The following is a 14801-nucleotide window of genomic DNA, read 5'->3' as shown; positions in this document are numbered from 1 at the left end:
CATACTCTAAATGCCCACTCCACCCCTCAGGACATTACCATCTTCACTTCCTGTTCAGGGGCCTGCCCCATCTTTTCAGATAGGATTACTTACTCCCTGAGGGCAGGGCCTGGTTCATTCCTTCAGTACCCTCTGTGCTACTACTCAAGTTGTTAAGTATTAAGTCCTTATAATAAATTTATTTGCCTAACTGAATTTTACAGTAATTACTTCTTTGGTTTTCTTCATAGTTTTTTAATTTTTGTTGTGATAAACGCACAATTCTGTGATTGTATATTTTTTTTTAAGATTTTTTTTTTTTATTTCTCTCCCCTTCACACCACCCCCCCAGTTGTCTGCTCTCTGTGTCCATTCGCTGTGTGTTCTTCTGTGACCGCTTCTATCCTTAGCAGCAGCACCGGGAATCTGTGTTTCTTTTCGTTGTGTCATCTTGCTGTGTCAGGTCTCCACATGTGCGGCGCCATTCCCCGGGCAGGCTGCACGTTCTTTAGCGCTGGGCAGCTCTCCTTCCGGGGCACACTCCTTGCATGTGGGACTTCCCTATGCGGACATTCCTGCGTGGCAGGGCACTCCGTGCACACATCAGCACTGCACATGGGCCAGCAGCACACGGGTCAAGGGGGCCCAGGGTTTGAACCTTGGACCTCCCATGTGGTAGGTGGACGTCCTATCCATTGGGCCAAGTCCGCTTCCCTCTTTATAGTTTTAACATGTACACATATATTGTTCAGCCACTAAATTTTAAATAAAAAAGAATCAGGTGTTATAAATTCTTCTATAACAACTTCAGTCAACATTTTTTGAGACTGAACTATGTTGACAGCTATAGTTCATTCATTTCACAGCTGTGCAGCATTCCTTTGCTTGAGCATGTCAGAACTTATTTATCCATTACGTTATTAATGGACATTTGTATTGTTTTCAAAATTTTCCAATTAAAAACAGCACTGCTATGAACATTCTTGTGCATATTTCCAGTGCACAAGTCTAAGAGTTTCTAGAAGTAGAAATGCTGGACCATGGGGTCCCTTGTTCAAGTCTATACCAATGGTTTTCCAAAGTGTCAGAACCAATTTACACTTCTACTTACAGTGTTGAGGAGTTTTTCAACATACTGTCAGGTTTTCAAGTCTTTGCCAATTTAGTGGGTGTAAAATGTCATTTCACTGTCATTTTAATTTGCATTTCTCCTATGAGGTTGAACATTTTTTCCTACATTTTATCAGCCACTTGGGTTTCCTCTTTACTGACATGCCTAGCCAAGTCTTTTGACAATTTTTCAACTAGCCTACCTTTTCTTAGTGACTTGTGGGAGTTGTATACATTATATTCTGGATACTAATCCTTTATTGGTGTTATGTGTTACAAATTTCTTCCTCCAGTTTGTGGCTTTTCTTTTCATACTCTTTTGAGAAATTCTTTATTTTAATGTAGTTAGAGTTATTCATCCTTTTTATGGTAAGTGCTTAATTTAGTTAAGTCTCCATAGCCAGAGGTTGTGATGACATTTATATTTCCTTTTCAATAAAAAAAAATTTTAATGAAAACTTTAAAAAGGAACTTACATAAATTATCATTAAGTACATGAAAAAGTGGGCATGGGTGTAGCTCAGCAGCTGAGCACCTGCTTCCCATGTACAAGGTCCCGGATTCAATCCCAGGTACCTTCTAAAAATTTTTTTTAAAAATTCAAAATCATTTGTCATCAAGGAAATGCAAGCCCAAACCACAATGAGATACCTCTATACGCCCACCAAAACGACAAAAACTAGAAAACTTATTAATGCTAAGCAGTGGTCAGGATATGGAACAACAGGAACTGTTATTATATATTGTTGGCAGGAATATAAAAATGTACAACCATTCTCAAAAAATGTTATGCCGTTTCTCAAAGCTAAACATACACCTACTCTACCACCCAGCAATTCTACTCCTTGGTATCTACCAAGAGAAATGAAAGCATGTGTCCACAAAATAACTTAAACAAGAATGTTTATGGCAGCTTTTTTTATAATAGGCAAAAATTACAAACAGTCCTAGTGTCCATCAACAGGAAAATGGATAAACAAATTGAGATATATTCACACAACATAATACTGTTTATAGCAGAAGGGAGCAAAGTACTGGTACACACAACATAAATAAAATTTCAAAAACATTACCCTGAGTAAAAGAAGCTTCATGCAAGAGAATATATAAGATTGAATTTATAGTAATTTAATAAGTAAACAGATTGCTAATTAGATAAAAAATAATTTATAGTGGGGGAAAATCAGAACAGTGGTAGCCTCTGGGTAAGAACAGGGAAGGAGCAAAAGATTAACTTTCTGGGGTGAGAGTAAAATTCTGTTATCATGATAGAGGTATGTTACACAGGTGTATCATTTGTCAAAACTCTCAAATGGTACACTTAAAATGTGTACATTTTAATCTGGTGTGTGGAATTTACTATGAAATGCATCCAAAAATAAAATGGATAGAGGGATGGACAGATGTGATAAAGTTTATGTAGGAAAGTGTGAATTAAGAATCTAGGTAGTAGGGCCACATGTCCACTATTCTTTCAACTTTGCCATATGTTTTAAGTTTTTCACAATAAAATACTGGGGAAAAGACAAAAATACATAAAAATGAAAAAGATGTGCTTTAATTTAAAAAAAAAACATATATTTGAGCAAATTTGCCTTTGAAAAAGGTTAAAAGTGATGAATCCTTACAAAACACCAGCACACGGATTATTTTAAGCAATCCTCACCAAAACTCAAAAAAACGCTTGAAAAATGAGGATCAGAACTCACCAAATATCACACAGCCAGTACCTGATGGAGCTGGACCTAAAACCCATGTCTTCTGACTCCTCTATTCTTTCAACCACACCTCACTGGGGAGTTGGCATCAACTCCCAACATCAGAAGATAACATGGAAACGGCTGATGTGCCACCAGCCTTTGGGGTTGTCTCAGGAGCAGTGTGGGGGAAGCGGTAGTGACTGCTAAATTCACGAGCAGGACATGATAGAGAGACACATGCAGACAATAAAAGAGGATAAACTCAACAGACCGAAAGTGTATTTCCAATTCATACAGGATAAATGTACTGGCAAGTCCCATTGATTTCTTCAAGGCTATCCTCAAAGTTTGGGGAAATCTGTGACATCCTTCCTGTGTGTGAGGACGGACAAACAGCATATGATGCCTGTAGCTAAGAAACTGCAATACAAAGTTTGTCAGAACAGCTCTCTGAAATGATATCCACCACTCTTCTTACTATATAGAGCAGAAAAACAGGAGGGGACCCAGAATATTGCTCAACCCTAACATGGCCAAAATTAGAGGCAAAAGCTTTACTAATCACCCCATAGATTAACCACTGGCTTCAAGATATTCTGGCTTTGTTTAAACACATACAACACATCCCGACACTTTCTGTTAAATTTAAATAAGGTACGACAGACCTGTGAAACATGAATAAATGCCCCTTTGGCCTTAGAGACTCGGGCATTTATCCAAATATTTACTGAGTGTGCCAAGCACTTTAGAAACTAGGATACAGTCCTTACCCTCAAGCAGCTTATAACCCAGCAGGAGCCTCAAAACAGAAATCCTAGGTCCACAAGGGCTCAAGGAGAAGTTCCAAAGAGCAGAGAAAAGAAAATACAAGTCAGAAAAATAGAGTAGGAGCCCAGCCAGGGATCAGGAAAGATCTCACGTAGGGGAGCAGATGTGGTTCAATTAGATGGACACCTGCCTACCACACGGGAGGTCCCCGGTTGGGTTCTAGTGCATCCTAGAGAAGGAGAGCAAACAATGAGCAGGCAGATGGGAGAACTATCTGAGGGAATAAGGGATAAGTAAAAATAAAGTAAATAAATAAATCTTAAAAAAAAAAAGATTTCAGCTGGGCCTTGAACTCTGGGAAAATCTACACGTGCAAAATAGGAAGGGGGAGGTCCTCAGTAAAGAGAAGGGGAAAGAGAAACTTCTGAGAGATATCCTGCCAACTCATTTCAGAAAACAGAAAGCACAGGTGAGACGGCATCAAGAGGATGCCTGACTTCTGGAGTCAATGAGGGCAGAGCCAAAGACACTGCCACTTCCCCAAACACAGGCACCTAAGGAGGGTTGCAACTAACTCCTGCAAGTTAAGAAGACAGACTCAAAATCCTAATGATGCAGGTTCGGGATGCCTGCTTAAAACCCAGGTGCCCTTGGCCTGGCAGAAGGCCAGAGAATGAGAGCCGGAATGGAGAGAAGTGTTTGCCTGGAGAGCAGGCTCTCAACAACTCAAAGGATGAAAGTCTGGAAGATGACCCCATGACCCTGTATGAGTCCCAGGTTAACCTTAACACCTCAGGCAAAATTTTAACCTCTGTGCCTTATCAGCAAAAGGGAAATGACTGTGGGGATTAAATGAAAAATGTCTTTAAGGCTTGGAGCACAGTGCCTGCCACATGGGAGGCTGCCAAGAAATGGTGGGTATTACTACCAGGAACAGTCTGCACTCCCAGTCCACCGCCTCCGACCCGCATCGCTGTCCTGAGACACAAGGCTGAAGCCAGTGACCTTGGACTACTAGATGGAGGGATTACTCATGTCCTAAGTACAATTTTAATTTTTTAAAAAATATTTTGTCTTCTGAAGCATTTTGGGTTATTCTGAGATGTCTGCCTCATCCTGTGGCCTCACATCCCCTGTTTAAGAACCCAATTCAAAAAGGGAAGCCAATCAAGGGAAAACCAGGGTCAGAAGCCACATCACATAGAATGTCCGTGCCAGAAGGGACCACAGGCCCCATCACCACCCTGACTTCAGTAAGGAAAGGGTCAAGGCCGAGGGGAGGCTGAGCGGGGAAAGTGGTAACACTGTGACATCCACCTTGAGGGGGACCACACTTACAGTTACAATGATAATAACATCTAAACAATTTTTTAAAATGATATAAATGCAAATAATGTATGTATATAAAAGGAATTTTTTTTAAAAAAAAAATCTTTAAAGGCCTGGCAAGATAAGATTCTATATACCCAACAGAATAAGAAGACAAAAATTCCAAATTCACTGCTCCTCAGCGCTTCAGAGATAAACCCTAGTCATTCCTCATAGAAGCAGAAAGTTAGGTCTCATTTTCTCTACTACACTTTCAGAGGGAAATTTTCAGTAATCCCATATAACGTACCAAAGATCAATGAGCACTAATGGAGGGAAGAGGGGGGTAGGGGGGGATCAGCCAGGAGTCACTTAAAAAGAAAATTTTGCTTTAGTTTAGGGAAATATAAAATTTTGATTAACCCAATTTCTAAATTAAGAACAGACAACAAATTTTATTTCATAGCTATGGAACACTAAGAAACCACTAAACTTTGGTTGACTAAGATGGCTAGGTTGGCCAGTTTTGGGGAAGTGAGTGGGCTGGCAGGAAGAAGCAAAGAAAGACTGGAAAGAGGAAAGGAAGGTGGTGAAAAAGAGAAAACCAGATGAAGGAAAAGAGAATGCCAGAAGCTATGGGAAGAGAGTGGGCCAAAATGGAGCCTGTCTAAGAGGATTCCAAGGTTAGTGTGCGGTTGCACCACTATCTGGCACCTGCTGCGTACTGCCCACCCAGCTGCACTGACGCTTCCATCTCTACAGGAAAATCTACTCTGCTCACCAGTTGGAAATAAAGTATTCCCTGGGTATAAATGCTCTGAAAGACCAATAACCAGAGACTGCCACAAAACTAAATTCAAATTCTGCAGCCTCCACTCTAGTTAAAACAGGTTTCTATTTCTTCTTTATATGGGCTAGGTTGGATTTTCTACCACTACAGCCTGGAATTCTCCGTTCAACAAATGTTTTTGGAAGGCCTACTGTGCACTAGACTTGAAGGATACAGTGGTAAACAAAACAGCTGTGACTGTCACCCTCACAGAGCAGACTAGGAAGACATGGTGGGGGTGGGGGTGGGGTGGGGGTAGAGGCAGCATTAATCATTAGCAGTATTGTTTGCCAAAAGGGAGGAGGGAGAGCATAGGGTCTCTTGATACTCCTTCCCCCACACTCAAATCTTTCAAGGACAATTCAAGTTCTAGCTAAGCAAAAGGAAAATGGAATAAATCCAAAGACTGACAAGAAAATATTGAAATGTTGCAGTTAAAGCTCACACTGATTAAAAACAAAACTGTCAGTGTTCAAACTGAACACAGCGTTCATTATCTGTAACCAAGTAGTCTATAACTCCTGAAATGAACAGAGTGTTTTTAGTAATACTTAAATAAGTTCATAAAGACAACCCAGTCTAATGTATCACAAGATCCTAAAGTACCTTTGGAATCATTAAGAAGCAAATCGTGTTTACTGAGTTTTATTGTTAAGTACATTTTTTGTACTTTGAATATTGGTCTTTCATGTAAGGAATCATTTTTTTAAACATGTGGTTGCCTAAGATATACTTCAAAAAGGCTCCATGACCAAACAATTTTGGGAAATGCTGCACACTCTAAACACCACTTAGAGAGTCACAGTGTATTTTAGGAAATTCTCTGAGAAGTCCATTAAAGAAACCTGCTGAACTTAATGAACTAAAATTGCTAACATAAAGGACTGGAACTACTTACTTGTATAATAATGTGTATTAAATTGCTATAAATTTCTGATCTTCTCAACAAGTATTTTCAAATTTCCAAAGTATAATATTTCAAATTAATTAAAAAGAATCATGCCCTTAAAGAAAAAAAAATACTGAACTCAAAGAAAAATGCTGACATTTACCTCTTACCTGATATGCCTAATTACAAACACCCATAACTGAGATTTGGCATCAACATGCATGGTCTGTGAATAACAAATACGGGACTATTATTTCTGGGGTTGTGCTGCTGTTGCTTATTTACAATTCGGCTCATCCTCTGGAAATACTAACGTGTATGTCAAAGCCATATTGCAGGTCTTATGGAATCAGACTCCAATGACTGACTGAAAAGTTTCATCATTCACAGTTAACAATTTAAAACAAATTCAACAAACATTTATTTAGCTCCTACTCCACGCAAGCCACTGGATTTGGCACTCTAACAATGAATGTATTTTCTGGGCCCCAACTCAAGACAATGGTCTGACAAAGGGAGAGAATATTGGAAACTCAGGGACCTACAAGCACAGTGGATAAGAGAAGAGGAATTTCCTGCCTTTGAAATGCTTACAAGAGAGGTCTAGGTGAATTTTAGGACACCCAAACCTCCACAAAGGGCTAATGGGGCGGCGTTCACGCAAGGGCCTTTTTCCACAAGAGCTACTTTTAGAAAGTTTAATATTAGTTCATTAACCAATATTAGGCTTGAGTCAAAAACCTAAAGGCTATTAAAGTTTCCATATTCAAGTTCTACACCTATGTGACTTCTCTAAAGACCAACTGAGGAGGTTTATAAGCATCACACTGTACTAAAGAACAGCTTGGGGTAACAGACGTCTTCGATGTATCTACACTGTAGACGAAGCGACCCAACTGATAATCTCAGAACAAAGTTGAATTTCCACTTAGGCTATGGGAGGGGTGGGGAAAGCGCCTCAACTATGCAACACTAAAAAAGACGTTTCAATTTCATATAGAAAAAATATTATGATCTTCATAGCTAGGCCTGGCAAGATGATAAGAGTCTATAAAACAGAGTCGGTTAAACTATATTTCTCAGACTTGGGAGGCTTCGCACTCCTCAGTAAGCAAGAAAGTCAACTTTGCAAATAAACTACTTTAAAAAGAAGTGGTTAATGAGAGGAATGATATTCAACTATCTGCAGTCACCCACGACCCGAATTTTTTTCCTGGTTTAAAAAAACGTTAATTCCAGCTCTAAACTTTCAAATCGGACAAAAGGAAAGCTGTTGCCGGCTGCCTTAATAAGCTTTTTTTTTTTTTCCTTTCCTACAGAAAATCTTAAAGACTAAGCCCAGTAACTTTGACAAAACATTAGTCAAGGCAATAACGCGTTAGAGAAGGCAATAACGCGTTAAAAAAAAAAATGTCCCACTAAGATTGCTTAATAAAAGATGAACTCTGTTCTGTTGAATGCTTCAAAAGTCACCTTCCTGATGCTATTTTCTAAGTACATGTGCTCTGAAGGCGATATTTATGCTAACAAGCGGGTGAACCTCAAAATGCATGCGCAGTGGAGCAAGACTGATGTTCCAGACCCCAGTTCAACAGTCCCAGAGAACAAGGAAAACCGCCACTCACAGCAAGTTGACAGGGTGGCAGGGTCCTGGACCCCAGCCTCACGGGCTCAGCCGCCCTTCCCTTCCCACCACGAGACTCAAGGGCACCAAGTTCCCACTGACTTAGCGTTTCAGAGGCCCGCCCGCCTATCCTGGGGGGTTCCGTCCCGACACCCGCTCTTCGGGAGGAAATGGGACTCAGTCAAGTTCACGGAGGGCCTCGCAGCCCGAAACGTCGGATGTACCCGGCGACCCGACGCCGCGGCTCCGAGCGCGCCCGAATCGCAACCCCCTCGGTCCGGGTCCCCGCTTAAGGCCGCCCACGCGGGGGCGAGCACCCGGCGTCCGTCGAAGTCCCGCAGGGCGGGCGAGAGGGCACCGCGGCTCCCGGGAGGGAGGCCCGCCCCGAGCTCCCGCCCGCCCGGCGCCCCTCACCTTAGCGCCGCCGCCGCCACGAGGGTCGGGGTCCGCGAGGCCCGCGACGTGGGCCAGGGGCGAGGCGGCCGTCTTCGGGCCGGGCCGGCTGGGCGGCGACGGCGGCGCCGCGGGGCCCGGCGCGGCCGCGGCCTCCTTGCCTCCCTGGTACGCCTCCTGCGTCTCGGAAATGTGGATGCTCGGGGCGCAGCCCATGCTGGCGGCGGCGCCGCGGAGCCGCTGGCGGGCGGCCGCGATCCGGTCAGCAAACGGCCCGCCCGGCGCCTCGGGGCCGCCGCGGGCGCCGTGTCATCGCCGCGCGGGCGGGCGGGCGGCGGCGAGCGCGGGGCTCGCGGCAGGAAGCGCGGCCGCCCCTTTTATCGCGCTGCGGGCGCGGCGGCGGGGAGGGGGCGCTGGGGCGGGCGGCGCGCCGCGGCCGCCCCTCCGAACATGTCCTTCCTGAGGCGGGAGCCGCCGGCCGCCGCGCTCGCCTCGGCCGCGCTTCCGGGGAATTTCGGGGGAGGAGATTTGCGCTCTCCCCACCCGGGCGCGGGCGAGGCCGCGGCGCGCGAGCGACGCCGCCCTGGCGGAGAGGCGGCGCGACCCCCGGGACAGGCGAGCTCCCCGCCGCGCCCGTCCCCTCACGCCCCGCGCCGCCGCCTCCCCGGGGTCCCGGCTCCACCTCGCTGTGGCCGCCCGAGGCCGCTCCGCCCCGCGGGAAACGGCCCTTGGGCCGCGCGCCGGTGGCGGGGAAGGGGGGGCCCCGAAGCTGCCGCCGTCCGGAAGTCGAGGGGATGGGGCCCGAGGCAGCCCGTCCGGGCGACCTAGCCGCGCCCGCCCCGCTGGGAACCCAGGCACCCTGGCTCCAGCCGGGCCGGGGGCCGCGCCGTCGAGAAGCGCGGCGGCGGCGGCAGCGGCGGCGGCGGCGCGGCTCCGGCTCCGTGCTCCGCGCCGGGTCTTGCGGGCCGCGCGCCGCGCCCAGCCCCCAGCAGTGACCTCCAGCGGGCGCTGGCGTCAATGCAAAGCAGCCCGGGCCCGAGGGCGCCGCCCGCCGCTGAGCATGCGCGGCCGCGACGAGCGGGACCCGCCGCCGCGTGGGGGCCGGTGGCCCCGAAAGCGACTGGCCTCAGGGCACACAGCCAGCGGGACCCCGACCACCGGGCTCCCGTGTCGTAGCGCCTCCCTGAACTCGGTTAGGTCACGGGCCCAGCCTTGATGCTGTCGTTTGTGAAAGAGACCCCCGGAAGGACGTCCCCTTGGGGTGGCGCCCGCACCCCGGGTCCCAGACGGGTGGGTCTGGATGTGGTCGCAGCCCCCGCGCACCCTCTCGGCGGCCGCGGGGCTGAGCAGCCCCCATTCCTGATGGACCTGGGCGCCGTCCTCCCCTCGTCCCCAACCGAAGGGGCCGCCCGGCGAGGCCCCCAGACGCGCTGGGAGAACAGCCCCCATCGCTGTGCGAACTCTTTGGGTCTGGGGGCTCCTCTGGAAGTGTCCTTCAGGAGCGCCGGGGGCCCGCCGCCGACCCCTGCCAGCTCCCCATGCCCGCGGACGCCCAGGTCGCCCCGCCCGGCCCTTCCTGGCCTCTCCCGCACCTTTCCCAGTGCGGCCCCCCTGCGACCCTGAGGCCGCCGCTCCCGCCTCGGCCCGGCTGCTGGGAAGACCCGGAGGCGTGCTCCAGGCTGCTGCGCTGGGGTGCGGCCCAGGCTCTAGGGTGCGGGACCCGGGACGCCGGGATCTGGCCCACGGCGGCGGGGCAGGAAGGCCTCCGACCGGCCCGCAGCTCTGAGCGACCGCGTTGGCCCTCTCCACTGGCCACGTGGCTCCGTCATCCAGTACTGAGCAATACTATCCAACACCGGCTCAGTAAAACTGAAATGGAAGCATTTTCTACATTTGACCCACTGTTTTTAGAAGGCAGAATCTTAACCCTCAACAAAGAGTGATCCCTGAAGAAAATGCTTTGAACCACCGCAGCGCGGGGAAACCTACCACGCGCCTGGCCTTGGCGACTCTGGCGCTTACTTTGCCTCCTCCCGGCCAGGGCCTCGGTGTCCCCCCTCACCTTGGAAATCCTTGCACACCCTGGCTAGTAAGGGAGGTGGGGAGTAAGGAAAGCGGCTCTGCTGCCCCCCCCCCCCCCTTTGTTCCAGCCTTGACTCCTGTCCAGACTCAGAGACCTCGGGCTAAGAAAGATGCGGTCAGTCAAGGTTAGGCACCATCTACCCTCTTAGATCAGAGAGCAACGCCCCTCCCCTGGAGCACTCTTTCCACCCCCTGGTCCTCAGCCTGAGACGCCCCCAGAAGTCACAGGCCCTTCACCACATCGCCACCCGCCTGTCAGCAGTTTCATCCTTCTTTCCTGGTGGTAGCCTGCACCTTGACATTCCCAAACACCTCTCCACCCTGTGAAGCCAAGGTTTTCTCGGGCCTCAGCGGCGGTGGACACAAAAGGGGTCACACTGACAGAAGTAGCCCTGACCTCACTGGTGTTTGCCACCCACCGGCTCACCCAGGACTCCTAGGTCTCTGCAAAGAACCCAGTCACTAGGCGGCGTCTCAGAAGCTCACGCCCAATCCCAGCCCTGCTAGAGGGGAGTCACCAGCCATGCCCAGAGCTTTGGGTTCTGTGGCACAGCAGCAAGACGCACCCCACTTTCCCCCCAACCCATTCCACCAGGTGTCCCGGGCCCCGTCTCACACACACCCACACACCCTGCAATGCTCAGAGTTGTAGCAAATGTCTCGTTCAGTCCATACTCCCAGAACTGAGGCATGAAGTCAAAGGAGCTGGGAGAGAAAAGAAACAAAGGGACGGATGCCAGCTGGGGCCCAGCCTCCCTCCTGCCCACTTCATGCCAGTCCATTCCTGGGGACTCCTCAGTCCTCCTCAGTTTCTTGGAGGCGTGAAGATGCTGGGTCCAACACAGCTTTGCTCACCTGACATCTAAATCCTGCTCAGCTTTCACACCCTTCACTAAGTCCAACCCTTTGTAAGTTCTCCCTCCTGGTCTTTTCTTCCTTCCCACACTTCAGGAGAGCACAAGGGGGAGAATTGCACCCTGAGTTCTGAACCCCAGCCCTGCCACCTCCGAGACTTTGGGCTCCTGACTTCCTCTCTCTCAACTACTTTCCTCCACTGTAAATCTAGGGCTGTAATGCTGTCTACGTCACAGGGATTAGATGGACTAATAGATGTAAAACTGCCTGGAATAATTCCTTGTCCCTGTGTCTCAGCTCTCCACCTTCTGGGTGGACTCGACATCTCCTTCCTCCAGTCCTGTCTGCAGACTGCAGGAAAGTGCTGGGAGGAAATGAAATTACCAGGCAGATGACATCCCCGTAAATCTATGGCATCTGACTTCATCGGGTTCTTCTTTCAAAACTTTATATAATGTGATAAAAAATTTTCTCACTTTAAATTGCACATTCTATAATTTGCACATGAATACATGCTGAAAATAGTAAAATAAAAGTAAAAATAAGCAAGTATATTGAGTGTGCAGAGGCAAAGGAAAGTCCACTCTCTTCCATCCATAGAGGTCACTGCATTAAACATATATATTATACACACATCTCCTTTCATAATATCAACAGGGCTGTGGAGAACATTCTTGAACATATATCTTTCTATGCAATGGAGTTGTGAAAGTGGAATTGCTTCGTCAAAAGCTATATACATCTTAAATACCTATAGATATAGTAATATCATTTACATCCTTAAAAGAAAATATTTACATTCTTCTGGGGAAATACGTACAGACCCACCCTGCCCCTCCGCCAGGAGCTCCTGAAGAGATGGGGGGGAGCCCTCTGGGTTCTGCCAATACTAGATTTAAAACTTCCCTTGTAAACCCATCTTCTCCAGATTATGGCCTTCTTATTTTCATTTCTCTTGTTATTCCCAATCCCTTAGTAAATTGTATTTGCGTGATCCAGTGCCTCTCAGTTAAGAGAGCAACTTGGGCCAGAACTGTATGAGAGAGCAGCGCCCCCTGGAGGCCAGAATAGAGAGGTGTAAAATGCCCCCAGGACACGGAGGCTGCACTTCCCTTCTCCGCTTGGCTCCAGACCTTGGTTCTTGTGGTTCACCTGGAGACCTGGGCTGATAATCCAGTGTGGACTCACTTCCTCAGTTTTGACATTATTAATTCCTGCAGTCTCAGACTCTTCACGTCCAACCAAGGGCTCTTCCCCCAGGGTCTGCCCCATGTGCCCTGCACTGGGTTCCCTGGCCACATATACCCTTTCCCACTTAGGCAAGGAGTCAGTCAGTCCCACCTACTGGAAAAAGCCCAAAATTCTTGGGAAGTGGATGTGGCTCAACTGTTCAGAACGTCTGTCTACCATACAGAGGGTCCAGGGTTCGATCCCCAGGGCCTCCTTACCCTTGTGGTGATCTGGACCACGTGCAGTGCTGACGCGCACAAGGAGTGCCATACCACACAGGGGTGTCACCCGCGCCAGATGTTCACCGCACAAGGAGAGCCACCCCCGTGGAAACAGCACAGCCTGCCCAGGAGTGGCACCGCACACATGGAGAGCTGACGCAGCAAGATGACGCAACAAAAAGAGACACAGATTCCCAGTGCCACCTGATAAAGCAAACGGGTGCAGAAGAACACACAGCAAATGGACACACAGAGCAGACAATGGGGGGGGGGGGAGGGGAGAGAAATAAATAAAAATAAATCTTTAAAAAAATCCAAAATTCTTAACACAGCTGTATTTGTTTATAACTGTCAGAAATCCAAATCCATTTAGTTGCTTAGCAAAGGTAGGTTCTTACTGGTTCATTTACCCAAAATTACAGGTAAGACAAGGTGAGCTCAGCACCAGGGACCCAGAGGCCAGGAACTGAGATACCATCATGATTCTCTCAAGGTCCTGGCAGCTTGACTCTCCCGACAAGGCTTTCTGTGGGGCTAAAAGCATGGCCTTTGGGAGCCCCAGGCCTCCTTATCCACTGTCCTATGACTATGCTATTGGTTTCCATGCTAGCAAGGAAATAGGGACTCCCAAGTTCCTCATAAGGAGTGTTCCCGGGTGTGTCTGCCCTACCCCAAGGGCCAGTTTCCTGAGCATGGGACCTGCGAAGCCACAGGGCCACATGCTTGGAAGGGCTCACTCAGACGTAATGAACTGCTTACCCATTTTTATTTTGAACCAGGTCCCACAAATTTCTGTTGCTGGCCCTGCCTGCCCCCCTCTATAAAGTGCACCATTCAGGTATGTGTAGGGTAAAGAAGCAGTGTAGAGGTTGTATTAGTCAGCCAAAAGTGTGCTGATGCAAAGTACCAGAAATCAGTTGGCTTTTATAAAAGGTATTTATTTGGGGTAAATGCTTACAGTTACCAGGCCATAAAGAGTCCAACTCAAGGTTGATTTCTCAGTCAAATCAATTGCCATGTGTTGAAGCAAGACGGCGGGCAATGTCTTCCGCTTAAGGTTCTATGGCTCAGTTTCTTCTGAACGCAGCTGTAGGCTGGAGGGCTCATTTCTTTCCAGGCTCAGCCGCTCTGGTCCCTTCACAAGGCCAGCGATATACTATCAGGAGAATGCTCATCTCTCCTCCCGGGGCTGCAGATTCAAAGTCCTCTCCTCTGCTATGTCTGTGGCGCTCCCTCCTCTCGTGTGTATCTTATTCTGTGTTCTTGATTGAATGTCCATTTACAGAGCTCACCAAAGGGGGTGGGAACCCAACCCCACATGCCCTAATGACATGGTGGAATCAAAGCCCTGATCTTGATTTAATCAAGTAAATGTAAAGCCTTTGAATTTAAACCAAATGAAGGGTATCACGCCCAGTGGAACAGACCGGTTTACAAACCTAATATCTCTTTTTGGAATTCATAAATCATATCAAACCACCACAGAGGGTGTAGAGTTTGGTGTCCCCGCACACCCTCACAGTATCTCCTCATGCAGGTCATGCTATTACCTAATGATCACAGCAGTCGTCTCCTCACTCAGCCCTGGACCCAGCCCCAGCTGTGGCTCCATCCTGGGCCAGCCCCCCAGCCGGTCTGGGTTGGGGGCCGGGCCTCAGAGATGGTCTCCTCCAGGCTCCTCAGAATGCCAGGCCCAGAGGGGTCAAGTGACGTGCTGAGGTCACACAGCTGGACGGGCCGAGCCCAGGACACCCCGGGGTCCTCCAGCTCTCAGTCTTTCCCGGGGGACACCACCCCAATCTAGTCAGCCTCC

General features: G+C 48.6%; 1 protein-coding gene across 2 annotated transcripts in view; it reads right to left on the bottom strand.

Annotated features, from left to right (window-relative positions):
• Nucleotides 1–9110, bottom strand: part of PDE8A (phosphodiesterase 8A) — a 171513-nt gene extending 162403 nt beyond the window's left edge. The window contains exon 1 of one of the 2 annotated variants that reach the window (XM_058294733.2): nucleotides 8622–9110. In XM_058294733.2, the coding sequence (XP_058150716.1) occupies nucleotides 8622–8816 (195 nt within the window). In that variant the 5' untranslated portion in view covers nucleotides 8817–9110. The remainder of the gene's footprint in view (nucleotides 1–8621) is intronic. The other variant, XM_058294732.2, reaches the window with a different exon arrangement.
• Nucleotides 9111–14801: the final 5691 nt, after the last annotated feature.

The sequence above is a fragment of the Dasypus novemcinctus genome, chromosome 3 (genome assembly GCF_030445035.2).
Source record: "Dasypus novemcinctus isolate mDasNov1 chromosome 3, mDasNov1.1.hap2, whole genome shotgun sequence".
Classification (NCBI taxonomy): domain Eukaryota; kingdom Metazoa; phylum Chordata; class Mammalia; order Cingulata; family Dasypodidae; genus Dasypus; species Dasypus novemcinctus.
This window is presented reverse-complemented; position numbering and strand designations above follow the sequence as displayed.